General features: G+C 45.7%; 1 protein-coding gene across 3 annotated transcripts in view; it reads left to right on the top strand.

The window, feature by feature from the left end:
- The window catches only part of BICDL1 (BICD family like cargo adaptor 1), a 179527-nt gene that overhangs the window by 42302 nt on the left and 109459 nt on the right, over positions 1 to 27766 (top strand). The window contains exon 1 of one of the 3 annotated variants that reach the window (XM_075898123.2): positions 26466 to 27694. The exons of the other annotated variants lie outside the window; for them this stretch is intronic. Coding sequence (XP_075754238.2) covers positions 27284 to 27694 — 411 coding nt within the window. The 5' untranslated portion in view covers positions 26466 to 27283. Of the gene's footprint in view, positions 1 to 26465; positions 27695 to 27766 lie in introns of those variants that run through there. 3 annotated transcript variants of the gene reach the window in all.

Raw genomic sequence — 27766 nt, 5'->3', positions numbered from 1 at the left:
CTGACTTTTAAACCCAAGGCTGTCTCATATGGCTTTTTAAAGTTGACACAGCTCAGACTAAAGACTATTTTGAACCCATTTTTCCTATTCTGTACAGAGACTATGTTGAGTTCTCAACTTTTAATAATATTCAAAAACTTTTGAAAACACACTTTGGCCTAAAATCTGTTATTTCTTCTTTGAGTGATGTTCCCATGAGTGCTCCACTGTTGGTGTTGGGTTGTCCCAGCACCATAGATCAGAGTTTTTCCTAACAGTAGCTGGTTGGGCTGCTCATGCACTTCATGAGTGCGGCCCGACTACCCTCAGTTCCTTCATTACTGCCCTCGGTCGCACGTAGAGCTCAATCTCTCTCTATCCTCAACTTACCTAGATAAAGAAAAATATACTTATAAGTAGTTGGTTATCACTATTTCTTTCTCTCATTACTCAGTTATTATTGTTTTTAAAAAATAATTTTTTCTTCATGTACATAGTTTAAAAAAAACCTGAAAGCAAGCAAATAAACAGCACACAATAGGAATAGATCCAAGCTGCGGTCTTTTTGGGTGCTGCATCTCCTTTTTTAAAAAAAAGAAAGATGAATGAACTGCCATATAATCAGTGGCATGATTAGCCTAAGTGCCACCATGGCAGGAACTTCCAGATTCAAGAAGTGCGACACTTGTCACAAGCCTATGCCAGCCTCACATGGCCATTCTTCATGCATCTGAGACCTTGGAGAAATACACGTTCCTCAGAAGCGTGTTCAATGCTGCAGCCTCTTAGCCAGAGCACGCAGAGACAGGGAGTTCAATATTTATATGCTCCTCTGTGATAAGGCCTTATGGCTCTCAGACTTCTGAGAGAATAGTAGCCAGGCTGAGTCTGCCAGTACCCAGAAGAAATGGGCAAATTTTCCTACATCAAAACTACCTGCAAAGAAAAAGATATCTCCAGCCCATTCCTTACCACCCAGGGTCAGTATGGGTGACAAACCAGGCACATCTGGCCCTACACACTCCCATGCCATGTTGGTCATGGAAACAAAATTGTTACATTCTTAGACTGCAGTACCCGGCACGAGCTGAAGCCCGGGAGCCAGACAAGCCTTTGGCACTGCCTGCGCTGCAGGTGCCGACTAAAACATTAGCACCACAAAAGGCACATTCCAAATTGGCCAGACCCCTACCTGGACACCAAGTCTGGAACCGGTGCAGTCTCCTCCATCACCGATGCCTCCTCCATCAGCACTGTGCTCGGCGGCACCATTAGACAATGCCTCAGTTCAGCACTGCTCTTTCTTGCACAGAAGTGATTGCAATACCCCGGTACCAACTATGGTACCATGTTTGACATCAGTACCCAGCACCGCTTCAAGGCAACTATCTCCATCCCCTTTGTCATCAAGGGGGTCTCCACGTTCACTCAGATCACTGGTACAGACTCATCATGGTGAATTTGAGGATAACCAGAGGAGTGTATTCTTCTACCAACATTCATCTCCTGCCAGATCACATGTACCCTATGATAGGCATAGACCAGGATATCCTCATCACCCCTCATGGTCTCAGACTGGTCTTAACCATCTGCATCATTACACCGCGTGCCGCAGCCAGCTCCCAGGGACATGCAGCCAGAGCCGAGCTGCCGCGGCCCTTTAAAATCAGTGGGGCCATGTCATGCCAGCATCCTGGCATCCCACCCCGCCTCCTTGCACCGGAGCTGCACACAGGCAGCCCAGTGGCAAGAATCACCACACTTCCCCCTTCCCAGAGGCGCTCTGCTCCTCTGCCGGCCGGCAGATCAGATGAGGCCGCACTGCCCGTAGTGCAGGCTTCCGCCAACCTCTGCACTCACCAGCTGGTAAAATCTACTCGCCACAGACAAGCAGGCGAGTGTATTTGTCAAGCCCTGTCCATCACCATCATGACAGACAATACCACCTGCATGTACTACATCAACCAGCAGGGCAGTGCTCGATCCCCATTCCTGTGAGTGGAGGCCATTAAATTCTGGAATTGGTGCCTCACACATCAGGTCACTCCAGTAGTCACGTACCTCCTGGGAGTACTCAATGTCACAGCAGACGCCCTAAGCCACACGTTCCACAATCAGCACGAATGGGAGATAGACATGCTCTCACTCCCCTCTTCCTCCAGTGGGGCCAACCAGACATAGACCTCTTTGTCACAAAAAGCAACAGGAAGTGCCATCTCTATTGCTCCAGAGGAACTCTGAGAAAACATTCCCTTGGAGATGCCTTTTCCATCACGTGGGATGCTCCCCTTCTTTATATGTTCCTTCCCTTCCACCTTCTACACCAAGTCCTCAACAAAATCAGAGTGGACCAGGCTCAGGTGATATTAGTGGCACCCGCATGGCCCAGACAGACGTAGTATCCTTAACTTCTCAGGATGACGAAGACAGACCCATATCCCTTCCCACTCCACCACAATCTTCTGTCATAGCATCATGGGAAGACGCTCTATCCGGACCTCCACAAGATCCATCTCCATGCTTGGCTCCTTCATGGCTCCACGATGACAAGATTACCTGTTCGGAACAGGTGAAAGAGATATTAATCAATAGTAGAAGGCAATGCACCAGGAAAACATACTTATACAAATGGAACCGCTTTTCTCACTGGCACAATCACCTACACACAACACCTCTGGAGTCTGTCCCCCTCCCTACCTTGTTGGACTACTTACTATCTCTCAAACAGTCGAGCCTTGCCCTTAGCACTATCAAGGTCCACGCAGTTGCCATAGCTACCTTTCATCATCCTATCGATGGAGTTTCCTTCTTCACTAACCCATTAACTAAACGCTTCCTTAAAAGTCTGCAAAACACCTTCCCTCCAATCTGTCCACCAGCCCCCGTCTGGGATCTGAACCATGTCCTAAAAGCCTGACGAAGCCACCATTCAAACCTCTAGCGACCTACTCTTGATTTCATCTGTCCATGAAGGTGTCTTTTCTCGTCGCAGTTACCTCCAGCAGGAGGGTGAGTGAACTCACGGGCTTGATGACTGATCCTGCATATACAGTGTTCACAAAGGACAGAGTGATACTCCAACCCCACCCAAAATTCCTCCACAAAGTACCTTTCCACGTTAACAAACCCATACGCTTACCTGCCTTCTTTCCGAAGCCACATGCCGACCCAATCCAGGCTGCATTGGCACACTCTCGACGTCTGATGGACACTGACATTCTATGTTGATTACACTAAGCCATGGTGAGCCTCACGTAGGCTTTTCATCTCCTACACTGAAAGATCTAGAGGACAAGCAGTCTCGTCTCAGAGAATCTCGAAATGGATCACCTCATGTATCAGAACTTGTTATACCTTATATGACAAACACTTACCTGAAACCATTATGGCTCATTTCACCAGGGCGGTGTCTTCCACAACTGCCTTCCTTAACAACGTTCCTCTTCAGGACATTTGCAGTACCGCCACTTGGTCATCTGAGCACACATTTGTGCAACACTATGCACTCTCCTCTTCAGTTGCATCCTCCATGGTGGTGGGACACGCAGTACTGCCCACAGTGACTACCACATGGCTCTGAACCCATCTCCATGAGCCGACAACTGCTCAGTAGTCACCCAGAGTGGAGCACCCACGGGGACCACTCAAAGAAAAAGAGGGAGTTACTCACCTTGTGCAGTAATGGTGGTTCTTCGAGATGTGTCCCCGTGGGTGCTCCACTACCCTCCCTCCTTCCCCTGCTTTGGAGCCTTGTCCTCTAGTAGGTAGAGGAGGAATGGAGGGGCCGCGCCGCACATGCGCCTGAAGATTCCAACGGCACGAGAGGGTGCTGCGCCGCCTGCACGGCACAGCAGAAACTGCTAGAAAATGTCTCCAGTCGTTGGCCCCAGGATGCACCAGCACCCACGGGGGAGAACCACCATTACTGCACAGGTGAGTAACTCCCTCTTCCATCTCAGAGGCAGAGAAACTTCACCTATTCTAGCCATCAATAGAAGAACTTTGACCAGGGTTGCTCTAGAGCAAAGACCCAAAAGAGACAGGCTCTCAACACCCACTCGTCCACTCAGCATTCTTCCAAGCAGCAATTTTGAGACATTGGTCAGGGGTCTGCCCGACCTCCTATTAGCCAGTATCTTACAACTATGAGGCAACTTTCCACCTTCATTTGCGCCCTTTCTATCAACAATGGGCAGCAATTACTATGGACGGATGAGCCCTTGAAATTGTTAGATGCAAATACACCATCCCCTTCATCTCCCTTCCTTCAACCTCCCCACCCTCCCCATCCCTCTTTAGGGACTTCTCTCACAAAAAAACTCCTAAAGCAAGAAGTAGACCATTTGTTACACATAGGAGCTGCAGAAGGAGCATGTCCAACATGCATGTCTGCACTTTTGGTGCCTTCAGCATTGGCTTTTCTTAGTATACACCCTCTCCACGCACCACGCACACAAGCAAGTTTCTCTTCCTCCAGAAGTCCTTGCGTCACTATACTGGTGGACCAATCTTAACAACCTCCTCATAGGTGCGCCATTCCACCAGACACAGTCCTCCTTCCAGAATACCACCAACACTTCCCTTCTTGGATGGGGTGCATATCCTCAGTGTCAATTTGCTCAGGGCAGATGGTCTTCCCACAAAGCCTGTCTCCACATCAGCCTATTGGAGCTTTGAACTGTGCGCAATGCATCAGAGCACTTTCTCTTGGACATTCCTGGTTGTATGGTTCATATCCTAACTGACAAGGTCACCATGATGTTCTACATCAAACATCAAAGGGTAACTTGTTCTTGCTCCCTCTGTGCAGAGGCTGTCCACCTGTGGAACTGGTACATCCACAACAGCATCAGTCTATTAGCGTCCTACCACTTGACACCAAGTATACAACCCCAGATACCCTCAGCCAACACTTTGCTATAGACCACGAATGGAAACTCCACCTATGCATTCTTCATACTATATTTCTGAGATGGGGTTTTCCTCCAGTAGATCTATTCGTGTCACATCTAAATACCAAGTATCTCCAATACTGTTCCAGAGCAGGCTTGGGACCAGGATCACTGGGTGACAATTTTCTCATTACATGGGACACTCATCTGTACTATGCTTTTTGCCCTAATTGCTCGCATTCCAAGGATCCTCTGCAAGATCAAAAAGGCCAGCATCCTCATCATTCTAATAGCCCCCTGCTCCAGATAAGCTTGGTTCCCTTATTGCTCTCTGGCTATGTCTAGACTACACCTCTCTGTCGACAGAGAGCTGTAGATTAGGCACATCGAAATTGCTAATGAAGCTGGGATTTAAATATCCTGCACTTCATTAGCATAAACATGGCCACCGCTTTTTTTCAAAATGGAGCTTTTTTGAAAAAAATGGCAGTCTAGATGTGAATCTGTCGAAAATAAACTCTTTTTCGACAGATCCTGTAAACCTCATTTTTTGAGGAATAAATGCCAGCTTCATTAGCAATTTCCACATGCCTAATCTTCACCTCTCTGTCAACAGAGAGGTGTAGTCTAGACACAACCTCAGATATCTTTTCAGTCTCTTTACCCTCTTCCGAATCATCAAGACCCCCTCTCAAAAAACAGAGGCACCTTTCTCCATCTCCAACTGCAAACACTACATCTCACAGTTTGGCTAGTGTCTGATTCAGCAAATCTGAGAGACTCTGTTCAGACCAAGTAAAGGACATTGTGTTGCATATTAGATGCCAGGCTACTAGAAATACTTACCTGTGCAAGTGCAAAAGTTTTGTAGCCTGGCGTTCCAGGAAGCAGATTGATCCATCTTCTGCACCTCTTCATATAATCCCACCATGGAAATAACAATGAATATCAGTTTCCCCCGTTAGGTTACACCTGACCATTCTGACTGCATTTCACCCCCCAGAAGAGTAATTCTCAGTCTTTCTGCATCCTATCAAAAGGAGATTCCTCAAGGGCCTTCACAACTTTAATCTCCCATGTAGGCCAGTACCTCCATCATGGACCTAGAGCTGGTTCTCGACACACTAACTAGACCTCCCCGCCTTTGAATCTCTGCCCACCTGTCCCCTCCTACTGCTGACAATGAAGACAATGTTCCTACTAGCGATCACATCAACGAGGAGAGTTAGTGAACTTGATGCCCTTGCAGCAGCTCCTTCTTAAATGATCTTATAAATATTTCTGAAAATGTGTGTGTGTGTTTGTTTGTTTGTTTGTTTGTTTGTTTGTTTGTTTGTTTGTTTGTTTGTTTGTTTGTCCTGGAAGATCTCCGAAACGGTAAGAGCTAGAATCATCAAATTTTGCACGGATACTACTGATTTCCTAACTTAAATAACTGGATTGGTTATATCTCAAAATGGGTTCCCCCGATTCCTCCAGAGCCCCAATTGGGCCCACTGATAATTCTTAAAGATCTCCAAAATGGAAGATCTCTGAAACAGTAAGAGCTACAGGCATTATGCACTTTGCAGGATTCAGCTCACAGTACAAAGAGGAGACAGGTAGGAGGACAAGGTCTTGAGCACCATGGAAGCTGAGGAGGACACGGTACATTCAGAACAGCCAATTCTCATTAGAACAGGTACATTCAGGTGCTGCATGTTCTGATCATCTAGATATCACTCATTGCACCTGGTCTGAAGGTGTTTCACTTTGTCTGATCAATGCAACCACTCCAGCTGCCACTAGGAACTCCATTCAGGTTACCCCATGGAGCGAGCACTGAAGGCACTCGAGGAGTGGCTACTTGAGGGGCAGTGATTTGCTGCTGCTGCAGATCCCAGGAGGCATCCCCTCCATTTCTCAGGGGCTCTGGCAAGGAGGCTGCAGGCATTAGTTTGCATAGAGTCTTTAAGGGAAGATGGGCCTTCCTGATTTGTGGGGATTGAGAAAAGAGACCCTATTGGATTTGTAAGCACATCACTAGCTATGTTAATTTCTTAAAATAATATATAAGAGAAAAGTATTTCCAATTAAATATGCTAAGTTAATTGACGTAGTTTATTCATCACACCTTTTACTATATTTTCCCCGGGCGACACTGGTTATTTCTGCTAGTAATCTAGATGGATAAGGTCATACTCTATTATTCCTTCATACCAAAAGTATGCTCTGATTTCCACATCAATTAACCTGTCATCCTCCCTACCTTTTATCCAAAGCCTCATGCCTCATGAGAAGATACCATTCTGCACACCCTCGATGTTTGCAGGGTATTCTCTTTTTATATTTATCAAACTCAGACTTTCCACCACTCACAGCAGTTATTTGTTTCAATTGCTGAATGTTCCAGTATCATCTCAGCACATTTCCAAAATTATAGTGTTATGCATCACGTACTCATTATGAAACAGAGCATGTCTTGTTCCCCCTAAGGCACATTCCACACAAGCTGTCTCTACATCCATAGCCTTCCTCAGGGGTGTACCACTTCAGGACATTTGTTATGCAGCCATGTGGTCATCGAACCACACTTTTATGAAACATTGTGCAATGTCAATACAAATAGCTAGGGGCTTTTCATTTGTTAATGTTGTAATCTCCACTTCTGATAAGCGCTGACTCTGAAGCCCACCTATCATCTAGTTGATTATCACTTTGTAGTTACCAACAACATAGTGCCCATGGGGACATCACTTGAGGAAGAAAAGGAAGTTACTCATCTCTTGTAGTAATGACGGTTCTTTAAGATGTGTGTCCACAACCCAACCTTTCTCCCCTTTTCTTTCGTCTGGGTCCTAGCCAATCAGGCATACACACAGAAACTGAAGTGAGTCAGGCCATGCACACAAAGTGCAAAGGCACGAACAGCACGAGGTGCCTATCACACATGTGCAGCCTAACCAGCTACTACTAGGAAAAACTCTGATCTGCAGCACCCAACACCAACAGAGGAGCATCCACGAGGACACACATCTCGAAGAATCATTGTACTACACAAGGTGAGTAACTTCCTTTTTCTATGAGGTGGCTAATAAGCATCTGAGTGCTAAAGAACTTATGTTTTATATCCTTTCTTAGGTGAGTTTATCTGGGAGAGATATTGAATAAATGAACTTCTAACCTACAGAGATAGTATTGAAAGATGTACTGGTGGAAAGCAGGAGAAGATGCTTTTAAGCTGTGGACAGAAATCATGAGTATCAATTCATTTCACAAACGTTGCAAAGATTTTAACTAGCTGTGCAGGAGAGAAAGATTCTATGCCCTATAGCCAGTTCCTAGAGTTCTCCAGGCCCCCTTCTATGAATATTAAAGGGGAACATTATTCCTACTTCTCCATGGCCATGGACATCCTTGGTCTACAGCGCACACAGTCTGGTTCAGTTCCACAAACAGGACAACAGTTTAGGAGCCTGGTGTGTATGCTGCCTTCATGATGCAGGGATCAGTTGCATGGGGATTATCAGTGCATGACTACAGATGGAGCCCAAGGAAGGTAAAGGCAGGAACCAGTGGATCTAAACATATGTAAACATATTGGTCATATTCTGCTTCATAAGATGGGGAACCAATTGACCAAAAGCTGATGAAGCTAAAATAATGGCCATTGTGGCTCAGCTGCCACTCAAAGATTCCTTCTTTCTGTTGGTCCTCCAGTGTCAAGCGCATATACTTTGGAGCAGCACTAAAGAGAGACTGTACCCCACAAAGACTGTTTACTATTAAAGTGAATATGGTTGCCATATTTGTATTATATTATTGTTAGTTAGTGGCTGCATTTGTGAATAAAAATGAAATTTTAAAAAAGGAAAACAGTATTTTTCGCTTACTGCGCCCAACACTTGTGAATCAGACTAGTTTTCAGATAATTTATAGAACCTTACTTGCCATAACAACATGATTGTTCAGTGAAGCACAAATATCTAGCAGAGTTGGCATTATCATGAAATAATTGGCCTTAGCACTGGCCCTTCTTGAAGAAGCTGCACTAAAAATCAAGATTGCTTTATGTCAGCATGGTCACTTATAGCACAGTAATGATAGATGACTCACAGTAGCATCATCAATGTGTGATTACAAATTGCAGTATGTACTTAAGCAAGCAGATAGACACTAAAAAACGTTTTTCCTCATTCCCAAAACAATGCATAAAGTTATGTCTCAGCATTTAGTGACCTCAGAACAATTCTACCTTGGTTAATAAGCATCCCAGAAAGTTAGGGCATAACTAACTGTTCATACACATAAGCCACAAGGCAGAAGAAAATACTGCTTGCTCTGTACTTCCACGTGAACACGCAAGAGAAAGTCCTGAGAGAAAATGGGCTACATTTTTAGAATCCTTGTTCCACTAAGTCTCATGCATTCTCATGCCCTAAAATTTAGGAAAGGGTCATTCAGCCCTCTGCAGAAGGAATGTGTTTAATTTAAAATGAAGCCAGTTTGAGTTTTTCTTTTAGAATTAACAGAACACCTACAAGCTGAATTCACTGCTAGTATATAGTGGTATGAATCCAATGGTGGTATGCTTCTTTGCACTAGTGTTGACATAGGTCTTGTTGTGATATTGTTATGAAGCTTTGAGTGTTTTCTGACATGGAAACTGACATGACTAAGAATTGTAGTAAAATTTTTCCATCTGTAATTCTTGGATCAAAAGGTTACAATATGATACTCTAGCATGCTGTTAAAGGATATATTAACATAATATCCTTTCCACTTTATTGGTTTTTCAGAACTCCATTTAGTCAATGGGCCAAATGTATCAGAATCGGAAAATGTATATATGAATAACAGTACTATAAATGTTTACCTTTCCTTAGATTTCTATTTCATCAATGTTAGTGCTTTATTTTTAATCAAGGATTTAAAATTATGGGAAACAAAGGGTAGAAATAAATTATCATTTTTTTCAACGGAAATAGGTAAATAGGAAGGTCCCCAAAAGGTTCCATGCTTGGACCTATGCTGTTCAACGTATTACTACATTATTTGAAAAGGGGTTTAAACAATTAGGTGACAGAGTTTGCAGTTGATAATAAATTACTCAAGATGGTTAAGTTCAAAACTGATTAAAGAATTACCAAAGTGTTTCACAGACCAGCAGGACACCCAGCCCTCAGTATAATAGACAGCCAGTTTGATGGTCTGGTCGAGGGACTGCAGATCATTCCTCTGAAATATCATCCAGAATCGCAGAAGCTATTCCACCCGCAATTACGACCATATCAGCGCAGGTGGTTTGCCATCACCACCAACCGTTGGATCCAAGAGCTAATAACATCCAGCTATACGATTCCCCTTCTTTCTCTCCCCCCCCCCCCCCGCAACTCTCCCCCATCCCTGTCCCTGTTCGGGGACCCTTCTCACAAATCCCTCTTAATGCAAGAGGCCATGAACCTTATACATATTAGTGCCATGGAGAGAGTGCCCGAGCAATTTCAGGGGAAAGTATTTTATTCTAGTTATTTTTTCACTGAGAAAAAATCAGGGGAATGGAGACCTATCCTGGACCTTCAACAGCTCAGTCGATACCTCCGAAAACACAGGTTCAAGATGGTGACATTAGCTTCTATCATTCCAGTGCTCAACACAGGAGATTGGTTTACATCTCTCGACTTACAGGACGTTTATTTTTGTGTAACGATACACCTGGCACACAGACATTTCCTCAAATTCCTCATAGGTGCGGAACACTTCCAATACAGAGTCCTCCCGTTTGGCCTCTCATCAGCACCCAGGGTTTTCTCAAAGACACTATCAGTAGTGGCTGGGCATCTACACCGACACAGCATCATGATATTTCCGTACCTAGACGACTGCCTAATCAAGGCACCTACATATGATGATGCAGTACATGCCACCGAAATTACAAGGAAACTATTCATAGAATCATAGGACTGGAAGGGACCTCGAGAGGTCATCGAGTCCAGCCCCTCGCCCCCAAGACAGGACCAAGCTCCGTCTACACCATCCCTGACAGATGTCTGTCTGACCTGTTCTTAAATATCTCCAGAGAGGGAGATTCCATCACCTCCCTTGGCAATTTATTTCAATATTTGACTACCCTGACAGTTAGGAATTTTTTCCTAATGTCCAATCTAAACCTCCCTTGCTGCACTTTAAGCCCATTACTCCTTGTCCTGTCCTCCGAAACCAAGAGGAACAAATTTTCTCCTTCCTCCTTGTGACACCCTTTTAGATATTTGAAAACCGCTATCATGTCCCCCCTTAATCTTCTTTTTTCCAAACTAAACAAGCCCAGTTCATGAAGCTTGGCTTCATAGGTCATGTTCTCTAGACCTTTAATCATTCTTGTCGCTCTTCTCTGTACCCTTTCCAATTTCTCCACATCTTTCTTGAAATGTGGCGCCCAGAACTGGACACAGTACTCCAGCTGAGGCCTAACTAGTGCAAAGTAGAGCGGCAGAATGACTTCACGAGTTTTGCTTACAACACACCTGTTGATACAACCTAGAATCATATTTGCTTTTTTTGCAACAGCATCACACTGTTGACTCATATTCAACTTGTGGTCCACTATGACCCCTAGATCCCTTTCCGCCATGCTCTTTCCTAGACAGTCGCTTCCCATCTTGTAAGTATGGAACTGATTGTTCATTCCTAAGTGGAGCACTTTGCATTTCTCTTTATTAAACTTCATCCTGTTTACCTCTGACCATTTCTCTAACTTGCTAAGGTCATTTTGAATTATGTCCCTATCCTCCAAAGAAGTTGCAACCCCACCCAGTTTGGTATCATCTGCAAACTTAATAATCGTACTCTCTATCCCAATATCTACATCATTGATGAAGATATTGAACAGTATGGGTCCAAAAACAGACCCTTGCGGAACTCCAATTGTTATCCCTTTCCAGCAGGATTTAGCACCGTTAACAACAACTCTCTGACTACGGTTATCCAGCCAATTATACACCCACCTTATCGTGGCCCTATCTAAGTTATATTTGCCTAGTTTATCAATAAGAATATCATGCGAGACCGTATCAAATGCCTTACTAAAGGGGAGCGAAGCGGACAGGGGAGACTCTCGGACTCGTAATCAATCTTCCGAAGTCGTCCTTCACACTGCAACTGTCCCTCGAGTTAATTGGGGCACGATTAGATTCTACAACAGACAGGGCTTATCTTCCTCTAGCCAGATTTCACACAATACAAAACTTCATTCACACTCTTTCTAATAGCCCCAGAGTCCCGATACTTACCTGCTTACAGCTCATGGGGCATATAGCAGCCACGACTTACGTAGTGCAACACACGAGACTGCATCTCAAATACTTCCAACACTGGATAGCTTCCATTTATCACTCAGGCAACCTCAACTTTTACAGATCAGTGTCAGTACTCCCAATAGTATGGGACTTCCTGGCATGTGGGCCTCTTCCACAAACATGCTTACCGGTGTTCCATTCCATTGTCCACAACCCACGTTACAGATTACGACAGACACATCTCTCCCAGGTTGGGGAGTTCACTGTGCAGGATCTCACGTTCGGGGCAATGGACCTGTAGTGGTCAATTGCGGAAGAACTTTGTACGTGCTAGTTTAGGGGTGGTGAGGCCTGCATTCCTTCCCCCCTTTTCCTTTCCCCTATATCTCATGAGCCAGAAGCAAGTCTTTGGGAACATACGCCGTTTAAGATAAGCATTGTTGCCAGCATAGCAAGAACAAGTATAAGATCAAGTTAAGAACGCATAAACAACTCTGTTTACCCTAGAGTACTGATTACGTAAACAGGGCCAAAGGACAAGAAGAACCAGATCAGAACCAGATCGATAACTAACAGCTAAGCTTTATATCAGCACTAAGGAGAAAGCCCTGGAAATTTCCAAACTGCCAAACAAGGCAGGAAAACTGTATTTAAGGCTGTCTCAGAGCCTAGCAAATAGGACGTTGCTGATGGGCTGTGGATGCCAGTGCCTCGGAAACTGAGACAACCTCCCACTTCGTCCTCGGCCTACCCGGGGTCCCAGGCCTGCAGAAGGGACGTAAGATATGCCACTTCTCTGTTATATTGTTCTTCCATCTATGGGGCACAGCTGTTGGCTGTCAAGAAATAAAGTGTTTGTGCTTGACAGATACCTGTATGGCATCCTTTGTACTTTGGGAACCCAGTGTCGGACATTAGACTTACTCTGGCCGGCTACAGGACCACACAAGAATCTCTCCAACATATCAATTTCCTTGAGCTGAGGGCAGTGTTCAATGCCTGCAAATGGTTCCTATCCACCATTCACAGTATTCAAATTCTTACCGACCACATGACCACAGTCTATTATATCAACAATCAAGGTGGAGCACAGTCCAAATCCCTCTGTGCAGAGGCGACGAGGTTATGGAACTGGTTCATTCACCATGATGTCAACATGGTCGCTTCATATCTGCTGGGCAAGGACAATACCATTGCCAATACCCTCAGCAGACACTTCTTTCTTCAACACAAGTGGGAACTCAACCACGATGTAACACAGTATCTCTTCCAACGATGGGGGTATCCCACTATAGACCTATTTGCAACACATTACAATGCAAAGTGTCCTAAATACTACTCCAGAGAAGGTGTAGGACCGAAGTCCCTAGGGGATGCATTCCTGCTGTATTGGAGCAGCCACCTACTCTACGCTTTTCCACCAATTCCACTTCTTCCGAATGTACTGGAGAAGATACCAATAGATGGAGCCACAGTCATACTTATAACTCCTTTTTGGCCCAGACAGACATGGCTTCCGCTTCTCTTTCAAATGTCTCTATGCCATCCATATCATCTGCCAGAATAACCCGACCTTCTGACACACCAGGGCTGGCCATGATGCACCCTCAAATTGATCGACTGCACCTCAAAGCGTGGCTCCTAGCTGGTTCCAACAGACAGAAGTCATCAGTTCTCAGGAGGTTAAGCATGGGGTAATGCACAGTAGACATGATTCCACACAAGCAACTTACTTGCATAAATGGCATAGTTTCCACACCAGGTGTGCTGTCAATAATCTAGATTCATTCTCCATTCCTATTCATTGTATCCTTGAGTATGTACTACACCTCCAATATTCGGGCTTGGCATTACCATCCATCAGAGTTCATCTTGCGGCGATTACTGCCTTCAGACAAATGGTAGAAGGTTACTCGATCTTTGCCCATCCCATGATCAAATGATTCCTAAAAGGTCTCTTCAAGCTATAACCTCCACACAGAAAACCCCCAGTGCTATGGGATCTAGAACAGGTCTTGGACATTCTGACATATCCACCATGTGAGCTGCTAGCCACATGTGACGCAGCAATGCTTACAATGAAAATTGTTTTCTTACTAGCAATTACGTCTGCACACCAAGTAGGTGAGTTGGCTGCCCTTTCAGCCACACCACCGTACACCTTGTTTACGAGTCATGGGGTCATACTGCGCCTCCACCCAAACTTCCTACTGAAAGTGTACTCAGAGTTCCACATCAACAAACTCATAGTACTCCCAACATTTTATCCCAAACTGCACTCTTCCAACCATGAAGCCCAACTACATACCTTGGACATACTTAGAGCTCTGGCTTTCTACCTGGAGAGAACAAGTCCCTTCTGGCAATCACAAAATTTACTACTATGCACAAATGAATGAGCTAAGGAACGACCTTTGACGTCACAACACATTTCCAAGCTGATTGTGAACTGCATCTCACACTGCTACTCACTGCGTAACAGACCCCTTCCACACACAATGAAGGCTCATTCTACCAGAGCAATGGCAATGTCAACGGCCTTCTTCAAAGGAGTCCCCTTACAGGATATCCATTGTGCGGCAACCTGGTCTTCAAACATAACATTTGCAAATCATTATGCCATTGACATTCTCGTGCATGACTCAGCAGTTGCCTCTACAGTACTCTCTATAGCAGTTAGATCATAATTCCGATTCCCATCTCCGTAGATCAGGCTACTGCTCTGTAGTCACCTATACTGGAGCACCCACAGGGACACTACCCGAAGAAGAAGAGGCAGTTACTCACCTTGTGCAGTAACGATGGTTCTTTGAAGTGTGTGTACCCATGGGTGCTCCACGACCCGCTCCCTCCCCGCTTCAGAGTCTCTTCTTTATGTCTTTCAGATGTGATCCAATTAGGAAGAATTGGTGGGAGCCGGACTGTGCACAGACTCAGAAACGGTGCTAAAGGCACACAACACCCACCGTGCATGCACAGTCCAGCTGAACTATGGCTGACAAATCTCCGACCTGTGGTGCCGGGATGAGCCCGACACCTATAGTGGAGCACCTTTGGGGACAAACATCTTAAGGAACCGTTGTTACTGCACAATGTGAGTAACTTCCTCTTCTGAAAGGCACAATTCAAGCTTACTCATGCCTCAGAAGCACAAGAAGCCCGAAGGCACAGCTTTGTCAAAGTCTAGGGAAGTGTGACCTAAAAGAGGGTCATTCAGCTAAATCCATGCAGAGGTGTGCATTGACCCCTAACTGGGAAGGGAGATTGAGTCTGTATTCTCAGAGATCTACTGGCCCAGCAGGTCAATTTCTTCCACTCCCCTCAAAGTTAGAGGCTTTTGAGTCAGCAAGCAACTTAATGCATTTCATGGGTCCATTCTCGTTGCCTTGAGGAGAGACGTTCCAAGTAGCCTCAGTGCTGACTCATCCTCAGATGCAGTCCAGAGGAAAGCTGATGATAAAGTCTCAATGATTTTGCTCAACAGGCATGCAGGTACCTTTGATCCCTGCCAGACAACCCAGCCAGTTGCCCAGTTCTCACAGTTTTCACAACCTCCCTAAGAAATTTATTCCAGTGTTTAACCACCCTGACAGTTAGGAAGTTTTTCCTAATGTCCAACCTAAACATCCCTTGCTGCAATTTAAGCCCATTGCTTCTTGCCTATTCTTCTACTCAAACCAGAGCTTTCCTCCAAGAGTCCTGGTTTCAGGCCATTTCAGATATTATAAGAGATTTCAGACAGTTTCCCACCACCATGGCAAGAAACTGCATCAAGCCAGAGGCGTAGCAAACAGGAAGTGGAGGGGGGGCATTTGCCTCCGGGCGCCTTGTAACATCCATTTTTGCTTGCCTGGATATGCAGGCTCAGTGACCGTGAATGGCTGTAAACAGAGATATGCCAATTGCTGACCAAGAGGCTGCCGAGGAGTGCCCTTGACTAAAACCCATATTGATATGAACACACAGCCGTCCGCAGGGGGAGGAATCTCCCACCCAGCAAAGAATATCTGGCACTCCTAATTTAGCTATCTTCCTCTCTTACAAGGGTAAATTATTTGAAACTTGCTTGTAAGAACTGGCGCCACAAAACGGACCAGTACAATTTGGCATCTTAAGATAAGAAAGAGGATATGGGCCCTCAGGGGTATAAAGATGGGTCCAGCAGCACATTTACTCTGAGTGTCAATCTACCATCTATCTGCTGGTCGGGTTAGGTGTTTGACCTCCCGAGGTTCCATGAGGACGCCCACCTTGTATTCATCTTTCCTAGGAATTGAGAGACCGGCCCTGGCTTGACCCGCTGGAGTCGAGAGGCACAGAAAGGGGTAAAACTTGTACCTGGATGTGGTCCTTTGTCTTAAGTGTACACATAGACTTAGAGCTCTTTAAAGATTAAGCTGTCACTTGGTACCATTATTTCTATTTTCTATCTTTATTTTCTTTGTAACCATTTTTAAGATCTGTATTTGCTAGCAGTTAAGAAAGAGAGCAATAGCCATTGTAACCATATGCTTTTATAAGTCTTTTTAATAAACCTGTAACTGTTTGTTTTTAACCTGACTCCTTCAGTTGCTGTAACAGAACCAAGCACAATTTAAAAGAACTTCAGGCGGTCATAAGGGACAGGTATAGGAAGAGCTTGGGCATTTTGGATCATGTCACTCCCAGGTGACAGATCCGTTGGGGCATCTCTCAGTCTTCCCTAGACTGCCCGCTGTGAAGGGATCCTGTATTCTAGCAGCTAAAATCTGAGATGTAATAAGCTCTTCCTATAAACTCGGGGGCGTCTGTCAGCCTGTTGGCTGCCTTCCGCGACGGGACCCCAGTCTTAGCGGTAAAGTCACGGACATTAAACCTTTTCTCAGCACACACACACACACTGCCCTGACCGTCGGCTGACAGCACCACACCAGGAGGCTGCCGGGCTGGGCTGGGAGCGAAGCGCATGCTGCTGTGGCCCACGTGATGCTTTTGAACAGAGACCAGGAGTTAGCTAAGTGCTCCCCGCTCTCTACACGCTGCGAGCTGAGGCAGCAGGGCCGGATAGCAGCAGTGGCCACTTTAAAAGTTAGAATCCCTTACCTGGCTGTTCCATTCCTCCCAGTGCTGGGGGGGGGGTCTCGTTCAGGGGGAGGGATGGGGGCTCTGAGGGGTCTGGCTCAGGGGAGGGGTGAGTGCTTTGGGATGGGCTACTGGGGGGGCTTGCTCTGTGGGAGGCGTGAGTGCATTGGGATGGGGAATGCTGGTGAGGGGCTGGCTTTGGGGGGAGAGATGGGTGCATTGGGTTTACTTATATTTTTTTTTTAATAAAAGATACTTTATAACAAAAGGAAAAACTTAAAAAAATAATAATCTGGTTACATTTTAAAGACTAACAAACATATAGATCAGGCATGTCAAACTTGAAGCCCAAGGAGGGCCACAAATAAAAACTGATACCTTTCAGGGACACCAAAGAAAATGTACTTCCATTGGACAGTTGTAATTACTTATTATTATAGATTATGTTTTAGGTATGTTTTATAATATTTTTATATTTATAATATAATTAATATATTATATAATCTAATATTATAGATTATGCTTTAGGTATATTTTATAACATTTTTCAGGTGTTGTTTTAATATAATACAATAATTTGATGTGTAGAACTGTTATTTACTCATAAAATAATTTTTAATTTAAATATAAATTTAAGGTACTTTTAAGGTATATTTTGTATTTGATACATAAATTGTTTTGTTGAAATAAAAACAAGTATAGACCATGGTCAATCAAATAGAACAGGTTTCTGTGAAAATTTCAGATACTTTGTAAGTTTGAGATTTTGCGTAAACATATAATTATTCGTACAATTGCAAAAATTGACATATATTTGATATAAAATTAATATACGTTTTGTGATTTTATTTGGAAATAAATAAAAACCAAAACATTAAAAAAATATCCCCCTCCACTGCCCCAGAGCCAGGCACTCCCATATCCCCGTTCTAACCCAATTCCGCTCTGTTTCCCCAAAGAACCTCCCTCTAACTCAATGCCTCTTCCATCCCCCAGACACAGGCACTCCTAGCCCCTCCCCCCATACCTATTGCCTGGGTCCCAGAGCCAGTGTTGCTGCCACCACACATTCTTCCTCAGGCAGTCACATTCTTGAGGCAGTCACAAATAGGATGAAAAGTAATCGAGAGCCTTCCAGTCTCTATTCAGTGAATTTCATCATGAATTATGACAGGTATTTGGGAGTGCTAATGACTAGTGAGTGTCCTGGCATTTCCAATCACAGCACACTGAACTAAAGCACAAACTTCTTCCCCTATTTTCCTGGATCAAATTCCCACTCACAAGAATTTTAGAGGTGCTATATGGTCCTCATTTCATATCTTCACTTTCTATTATGCTGTTACTCAGCAGGCCAGGGACAATGCCTCATTTGGCCAAGCTTCATAGTAGTCAGTGTTTGGCTCCAACCCTGCCTCCTGAACTTCTGCTTGTGAGTCACCTAATTGGAATATATATGAATGAACACTTGAAGAAAAAAAATGGTTATGTACTTCCCATATCTGCTATTCTTCGAGATGTGTTGTTCATGTTTATTCCAAAATCCACCCTTTTACTCCTCTGTCAGAGTAGCTGTCAAGAAGAAACTGAGGAGGGAGCAGGTTGGCAGGGTTATATATTCAGCACCATGAAGGCATGACTCCAGGGGGTGCCCAGGCTAACCCTACAGACACTGCTATTAGAAAAAGCTTCTGGCCACAATGCACGTGCATGTGTACATACCTAATTTAAATAGACATGAATAACACATCTAGAAGAACAACATATATGGTAAGGTATGTAATTGGTTATTATCTGCATAAAATGGAGTAGAATAGATCATCCTTGCCCTTATCTTCAGTATGGCAGTACAGCTTGCAGAAACTACAGGCAATGCTCCATCAAGGGACCCATAACTTGCATATTAAATTAGGGCCACTTCAGACAGTGCTGCAAATAAGCAGCTGCAAAGTGCCCACTAATGTTGTATGTTTTATGCAAAAAGCAAACATGATTCTGGGTTGCATTAACAGTATTGTGAGCAAGACACAAGAAGTCATTCTTCCGCTCTATTGTTTGCTGATTAGGCCTCAGTTGGAGTACTGTATCCAGTTCTGGGCATAACATTTCAAGAAAGATGTGGAGAAATTGGAGAAGGTCCAGAGAAGAGCAACAAGAATGATTAAAGGTCTAAAGCGGTGTTTCTCAATCTTTTTTTATAAAGTACCCCTTTTTCAAAAAAAATTTAAGTACTTCCAGTACCTACAGTTTTCAGACACACAAATTTTTTTTCTACCATTACAACACATTTGTTTAAACAACTTAATCGTAGCAAGGCGGGCAATGAAATTTTTGGGTGTAAAATGTACAAAAATAATAAAGCGCTCTAAAACTTCAACAAAAATTCAGTTTTCTCCAAATTTCAGTTGTGTTGACATACCCCCCCAGACTTCTCTCGAGTACCCCTAAGGGTACTCATTCCACTATTTGAGAAACACTGGTCTAGAGAACATGACCTATGAAGGAAGTCTGAAAGAATTGGGCTTGTTTAGTTTGGAAAGGAGAAGACTGAGAGGGGACATGCTAGCAGTTTTCAGATATCTAAAAGGATGTCACAAGGAGGAGGGAGAAAAGTTATTGTCCTTGGCCTCTGAGGATAGGACAAGAAGCAGTGGCCTAAAACTGCAGCAAGAGAGGTTTAGGTTGGACATTAGAAAAAACTTCCTAACTATCAGGGTCGTTAAACACTAGAATAAGTTGCCTAGGGAGGTTGTAGAATCTCCATCTCTAGAGATACTTAAGAGCAGGTTGGATAGACATCTATAAGAGAGAGACAGTACTGGGTCCTGCCGTGAGAGCAGGGGACTGGACTCAATGACCTCTCAAGGTCCCTTTCAGTTCTAGGGTATGTCTACACCATGTTTTATTTTTGAAAGAGGAAATGCAAATTCCCAAGGAATATCTTCTTCCAATCACTTTTTCAAAAGCAAGTCTTTCGAAAGTGAAAGTAGTCTGGATGTGGCGGGGAGGGGAGTCGAAAAAATAAAACCTTTTTCGAAAATTGCTCTTCCTTTAAAAAGGAGGTTTATGCAGGTTTTTTTTTTTTTTCAAAAAAACTGGATTCAGACAGCTTTCACTTTCAAAAGATCTGCTTTCGAAAAAGTGATAAGATCTTTTTTAAAAAATAAAACATAGTCTAGACGTGCCCCTAGTGTTCTATGATTCTCTGGGTTAAGGCTGTGCAATGTACAGTACAAGTTTCTCCTTGCTTGCAAAGATCACTGTGGTGTTCATTTGAGCCTTGTGGAGAATTGGGATGGTCTGCCTTTTTATTTTAGCTTTGGCTGGGGATGTAGCAGATTCCTTCTGTTTAACAGGAATTCTCCTCTATTCCCCTGCCTGCCTGCATAAATGTGATAAGCAGAGGAAAAATAAAGCAACTAACATTATTAAAAGACTAGAGGCAAAGAGCTGCAAAAGAAATGTACAAGTCTGTGAACACTGACTGCCACTCCCATAGCAGGGCTTTTTTACCATGATAAAATGAGGCTTAGGGATGCTGAAAATTGTTTCCTCTCTCATTCCAATGAAATTAAGTTCATATTATGGAACAAAAGTGCATTTTCACTGCTCTTGCTAAAGGCTTTCAAGATTCTAAGCAGGCTCCCATGTGTTATTTCTTACTCTGGAGGAGAAGGAAGTGTTCACTTACGTGTTTAATTTCTGACTGTTGCCCTCTTCTGTCTGAGGAGGAGGTATTGACTGAAGCAAAAATCCTTATTTAATTTTTCTTGATGTATAAATAATATTTCATCCTGAAGTGACAAGGTAATGCATATGACTGCTTGCTTCAGTAGCAAAGATAAATGTCCTGGCTACAAGCTTAGAACAGCTAGTGTTCTTTTAGTATCTCTCTTGACACATTCTGAAATCATATAATCTGGCATACAGAATATTGTGGTCTAGCTGCTAGGAAACAGAGAGGTCAAGAGGTATGTCAGATACTAGGCAAACCACAACCATTTCAACTTGCTTCACTATTTAATAAACTGTGTACTGGATCACTCTACTACTTCATTCCTCAGTCCAAGTTCCCTGGAGGACAATGTGTATTTCAAAAGATGTGCCTTACTGCAGTGGTTGACATCAGACTTAAAGAGCCTGTATAATCAATGTTCCTTCTAATCTTTTCCATCCATGTACCCGGTGAGTCATGGACTTGTACAGTCAGTTCAAGCTCAGTGCAAAGGTGTAAACAGCTGCTAAGCGCCTCTCTGCAGTTCATTGTAGCACTGCAGATATCACCTCACCTTAGTTAGTTTCCCCATGTGGAGCAAGGGTTGATTTACTTTAAACACCCAGGACAAGCATTTACAATCATGTTTCAGAACAGAAATTGCTGCAACAAACATCAGGAACCCAGTATAGGGCTCCCAAACTTATAGACCATATCAAAGTTCCTGAGGCAGGTTCAGATTGTTTCTGGTACCTGCTTCAGGCATTTCAACTTCTATTTCTACTTCCCCTCTCATCTCTACTTCCTGTTTATATGACTCGGCACCAAGGGCAGGGCAAAGCCTTCTTGATTATCCCCAAATTACAGACTCCAACCCATCCATTAATAGGATAGTACACCTTTTTCTGGCACACTTGTTCTTTCATATCAAAAGCCCTTTGCTTGTGCGTTTCAGGAAAATCCAGCCTGAACCACTATAGCAAGGCACCTGAAGGGTGTTAGGGTATGTCTACACTACCCCCCTAGTTCGAACTAGGGGGGGTAATGTAGTCATACAGAGTTGCAAATGAAGCCCGGGATTTGAATTTCCAGGGCTTCATTTGCATAAAGCCGTCCGGTGCCATTTTTAAATGCCGGCTAGTTCGGACCCCGTGCCGCGCGGCTACCCACGGCATGGACTAGCTAGTTCGGATTAGGCTTCCTAATCCAAACTAGTTGTATGCCCCATGAGGTGTACAGCTAGTTCAGATTAGGAAGCCTAATCCGAACTAGCTAGTCCATGCCGCGTGTAGCCGCGCGGCACGGGGTCCGAACTAGCCGGCATTTAAAAATGGCGCCGGCCGGGTGCGCTTGGGCTGTCCCCCTGCGGGCGTGCTCAGTGGCTTTGCTCTCCATCTTCCTGGTCTGCAGGGAGACGGGGAGCAAAGCCTTGGAGCATCCCCATAGCGGGACAGCCCGGGTACGCTTGGGCTGTCCCGCTGCGGGCGTGCTCTGCAGCTTTGCTCTCCATCTCCCTGGTCTGCAGGGAGACGGGGAGCAAAGCCTTGGAGCATGCCCTCAGCGGGACAGCCCGGGCGCGCTTGGGCTGTCCCGCTGCAGGCGTGCTCCATGGCTTTGCTCTCCATCTCCCTGGTCTGCAGGGAGATGGGGAGCAAAGCCTTGGAGCACCCCCGTAGCGGGACAGCCCGGGCACGCTTGGGCTGTCCCACTGCGGGCGTGCGCCACGGCTTTGCTCCTGTCCCCCTGGTCTGTTGGGGCGGGGTGCAGCTAGTGCCCCTTCCCCCGGCAGACCAGGCTTTTCTTGCCTACCCCTGGGGTAGAGCAGCTGGGGGCTGCCGGGTTGGACCCGCAGCGCCACTCCGGACCAACTCGGCAGCACCCCAGCTGCTCTGCCCCAGGCGTCCCCAAGTCAGCCGCTGCTGAAACTGACCAGTGGCTGACTACAGGAAGCCCCAGGCAGAGTTGCTCTGCCCCAGGCTTCCTGGAATCAGCCGCTGATCAGTTTCAGCAACAGCTGACTTGGGGACGCCTGGGTTTCTTAAGTTGAATCTGTATGTAAGTCAGAACTGGCGTCCAGATTCAGCCGTGGTTGAAACTGATCAGTTTCAGCAGCGGTTGACGCCAGTTCTGACTTACATACAGATTCAACTTAAGAACAAACCTACAGTCCCTATCTTGTATGTAACCCGGGGACTGCCTGTACAATCCTACAGACAGCATTAATAAATTTCATGCACTGGTCCCCAAAGATATAGCATGGGGTTGCAATATCTGTCTCAGGGAGAAAAGGAGATGAAATTCCTCAATACTAACTGGATGGTTTTTTCCCACGCACCCCATACCTCAGATTAACCTACATTGTAGCCTTTTCCAGTTTTACACCTGTAGAAGTTTCTTGGCTGAGGAGAAAGTTAATGTGTTGTTGCTTACACACCAGCTCTGAAAAACAGATTATTTTCATCCTTTTTTTATTTGTGCCATAGGGTGAGCCTTGCTACTCTGGACAGAATTGTATAACTGTAGATGAGGAAGATGTCATTTACAGCAGTTAAGTTTAAAGAGCAAATAATTTTCCCTTTCTCACTTTGGCTTCAACTTTTGCCTAGTTGAATGGGTCATCCCATTCTGTGTCTTCAGAGACTGAAAATCCCTGCTACTATCAATTGTGTAATCATTTCTGAGATTTCTCTATGCAAACACATTTCATGCTTCTTCTGAACACTAAGCTCCAAATCCTGAAATGTACACAGTAGCAGGATGCACAAGTGCCAAGTGGTGTAACCGCGCATGTGCAGCCACCCTCCCCTCAGTTCCTTCTTACTATTCCCAATTTAAGATGGAGCTCAGCAGTATTCTTCACTCAGCATTGTTCTCTATAGATAAGTAGTTTATTTTCTCCTATTCTCCTTGTTCATTACCTTGTTTCCAATCCAAGTTCATCTTCCTACCCCCCCCCAAAAAAGAAATTGAAAAAAAACTGTTACCCAAGCTCTTTTTTCTTACTGTTCTGACCTTTACCCTCATCAGATAGAAAGGCCTGGATCACCAGGATTTAAGTGTTGCACTGCATGTAATGGCACCATGCCCGTCTCTGATGGACACTCCAAGTGCATCAAATGTCTAGGCAAGAGCCATGTGCAGCAGGACTGTCACTACTGTGCTAAGCTTAAGGTGCATATGTGCAGGGATAGAAAACTCCCATCTTAAAATGCTAATGCTTGAAAAGGCACAGCACCCTGGCTCTGACCCAGGCACCCAACTGCCTGAAAAGCAGGCATCTGATAAGAGAAAAAAATTCCCAAAGAAGTGCGCCTCCTCTCTTTCTCATAAAATGCAATCACCTAAGCAACACAGTACTGAGAAGTTGGTGCCCATAGTTGAGGTTGTACCACAAAACAGAATACACAGAAGCCCCACACTGAGGCTACAGGCCTTGATATGCCTGCCTCGAGAAGCTCGGCACCCATTACAACACTGGACAAACAGAAGGCTGAGCCAAGGCACCAAGAATACATCTCAACCTTCAGTGTCACTGGACCTTTGTACCATCAATCCAGTCACCAGTGCCACAGCCATAACCACACTGCAACAGTTAGCAGTATCAACAGATTTGCAGACACTGTTGGCACTGCCTCCTGCACCATCACTAATAGCACTGTCCACACCACCACCAAAGTACCTTCATCATAAGGACCTCACCATTTCTTCCACCCTCAACTCCTTATTCCTCGGCACTGATATATCACCTGCCACAGCAGCACCAAGACATATCTCTTCTCCTGAATTCTTATCAAGCTATGAGGATGACACAGTGGACCTACCCTCACCCCATCTCTCACCCAGCACTGAGGCCTCAGTACCTTTCTCACATCCTACTGTTAGACACTCAATGTTGCCAGCATGTTTTATAGAAACAGACAGGGAGGAGCCCATTCCCATGTCCTTTGTACAGAAGCTATTACCCTGAGGAATTGGTGTCATCATTCTCAGAGCTTGTTATCTTCCAGGTGAACTCAATACCACTACCAATACACTAAGCAGATCCTTACCTCAATAGCATGAGTGGCAAGTAGACCAACAGACATTGGATGCAATCTTTGCTCATTGGGGTCATTCTTTAATAGACCTTTTCACAATAAGCGCCAACAAAAAATGTCCCCTATACTGCTCCAAGTCAGGCATAGACAAAGGCTTTCTCAGAGATGCTCTCACCATGAAATGGAACCATTGTTTCTTCTATGCCTTTCCTCCGGTTCCCCTCCTTCTTCGCATGATACTCAACATAAGCAGCGACAACCCCAGGCTGTTATATCAACCAGATATACAGACCCAACATCAGTAGTTCCTCAGACTTCACCTGAAGGCTTAGTACCTGGCTGTTTCTCAGGCATAGAGTTATAATGTACTGACCAAATACACAATTTATTCTACAAGTCGCACTGCCTTGACTAGGAAAACATATTCCAACAAGTGGACATGTTTTGCACATTGGGCCATCCCACAGAACATCTCTCAAGAGAGACTTCCCCATTACTTGTCATCCTTGACTGCGTCCTGCACCTAAAGCCATCCAACCTTTCCATCAGTTCCATTAGTGTGCATCTAGCTGCTATAACCACATTCCATTCAAAAATAGACAATAGTACAATTTTTGTTCATCCAATCAAAAAACACTTCATGAAGGGCCAACAGTCACTATACCCTGATGTAACTCCATCAAGGGAGCTTGGGACCTTCATCTCATCTTTAGTGCACTCACAAATCCTCCATTTGAGCCAATGGCCACCAGTTCCCTTCTTTACCTTTCTATGAAAACCACATTTTTGGTTGCAATTATATCTAAGTGGGATGGGAGAAATGGCATCCCTGATGGTGAATCTTCCATACACCATCTTTTAAAGGATAAAGTCACACTATGTACCCACCCCAAATTTCTCCCCAAGGTATGCTCTCCCTTCTACATAAATCAGACTATTCATTTACCTGTATTTTTCCCTAAACCTCGTGCTAATACTTTTGAAACAAGGATGCATATACTAGATGTCCACAGGGCTCTCTTATTTTACCTCCACAGAACAAAGCCCTTTAGGGCTTTGCCTAGACTTTTCATATCTATTGCAGAATGAAAAAAAGGACAACAAGTATCTTCCCAAAGACTATCACACTGGATTTCTACAAGCTACAAGCACAATCAACTAATTCCACCTGCCTCCATCCGAGCCCACTCCACTAGAGCTGTGGTGATGTCTATAGCTTACTTCCTCGAGAACATATGCACTGTAGCCACATGGGCTTCTGACCCAACTTTTCCAAAGCACTACGCATTTTCTCATGGACCTTTCTCCTCAACAAGGGTCTCCAGGGCTGTGCTGTCTACATGCCAGATCCAAAGTCCCTGCCTCCTTAGAACATATTGCTTTATGGTCACCTGTTGTGAAGCAGCCACAGGGACATCTCTCTCCCAAAGAGGAGGTTACTCACCGTTAGCAGTAACTGATGTTCTTTGAGATGAGTGTCCCTGTGGGTCCTCCGCTATCCCTTCCTCCCCTCTACTTCACAGACCTTTTTTCCACAGGATGAATTTCTAGATAAAGAAGGAACTGAGAGGAGAGTGGCCACGCAGTGCTTGTGCACCCTGCTGCTGCACATGCACAGCCCCCTCAGGCACAGCTTGGAAGATTCTGCTCTGTGGAGCTTAGACACACCAACACCTGCTATGGAGCACCCACAGGGACACTCATCTCAAAGAACATCAGTTACTGTTAAAGGTAAGCAACTTCCTCTTTTTCAGTTGACTGACTAGATGCAATTCCAGTCCTGAGTGTCTCTGCTGGAGGAAATGTTCTGGGAAGTGGGGTGAGGCTCCAGGTACAGAAGGGTTAATCGGGGCAGCACCTGGGTGCGGGCCTATGGAGCTACCCGGCTTAGCGAATCAGAGCGCCTCGGAGAACAGGTGTTTGCTGTCGTCAGGGCTCTGGGTTGCGAGGCCCGGGCAGAAAGGGGGAGGGCGGTGCCGGCTTCGTTAGGCTCCTGCAGCCGCTGCTGCGGCGCGATGTTCTGCAGGCGCCGCGGCGGAGATGGGGCGCTGGCAGCAGCGCTGTGGAGCGGGCCCGGCAGCAGCAGGGCGCCCCGCGCGCGCTGAGACAGCCCGGCTCCAACAGGAGGGCGGCTAAGGCGACTCCTCGCGTCCTCCCGGGGGGCGGCGCGCGCGGCGGCGGCGGCGGCGGCTGGGCGCGGGCACGGGGAGCGGGGCAGGCTCCTGGCGCAGCCCAGCGTGCGGGAGGAGAAGGGGAAGAGACAGCCCCAGCAGCGGGGGCCGGGCTCTCCTGCCCCCGCAGCCTGGAGCTCACGAGGCGCGGGCCATGGCCGCTTACTGCCTGGGCTTGGCAGGCGCCGCTTCAGCACCAGCAGAGCTGGACAGCGCTTGCTGCATGGAGCTGCCGGGGGCCGCGGGAGCAGGAGCCGCCCGGAGCCCCGCCGCCGCCGCCGCTGCCTTAGCTCCGCTCCAGGGCGCCCCGGGGGAGCTGGAGTTGGCGCTGGAGGAGGAGCTGGCTATCTTGGCCGCCGCCGGAGAGCAACGGCAGCAGCAAGCTGGAGAGCAGGAAGCGGGGCCTGCTCCGTCCGGGCAGCCGCCTGAGTTGCTCTCGCTGATCCGGCAGAAGGAGAAGGACTTGGTTCTGGCCGCCCGTCTGGGCAAGGCTCTGCTGGAGAGGAACCAGGACATCAGCCGGCAGTACGAGAGGATGCACCAGGAGCTCACCGACAAGCTGGAGGTGAGGGACCGAAGGGCTGGCCAGGCCCTGGAGTGGGGTACGACGGGATGAGGACCTGGCCTCTCCACGAAC

The sequence above is a fragment of the Pelodiscus sinensis genome, chromosome Z (genome assembly GCF_052426305.1).
Source record: "Pelodiscus sinensis isolate ZL-2025 chromosome Z, ASM5242630v1, whole genome shotgun sequence".
In the NCBI taxonomy this organism is placed as follows: Eukaryota; Metazoa; Chordata; order Testudines; family Trionychidae; genus Pelodiscus; species Pelodiscus sinensis.
The sequence above is the reverse complement of the archived record's forward strand: the minus strand, read 5'-3'. Positions and strand labels throughout refer to the sequence as shown.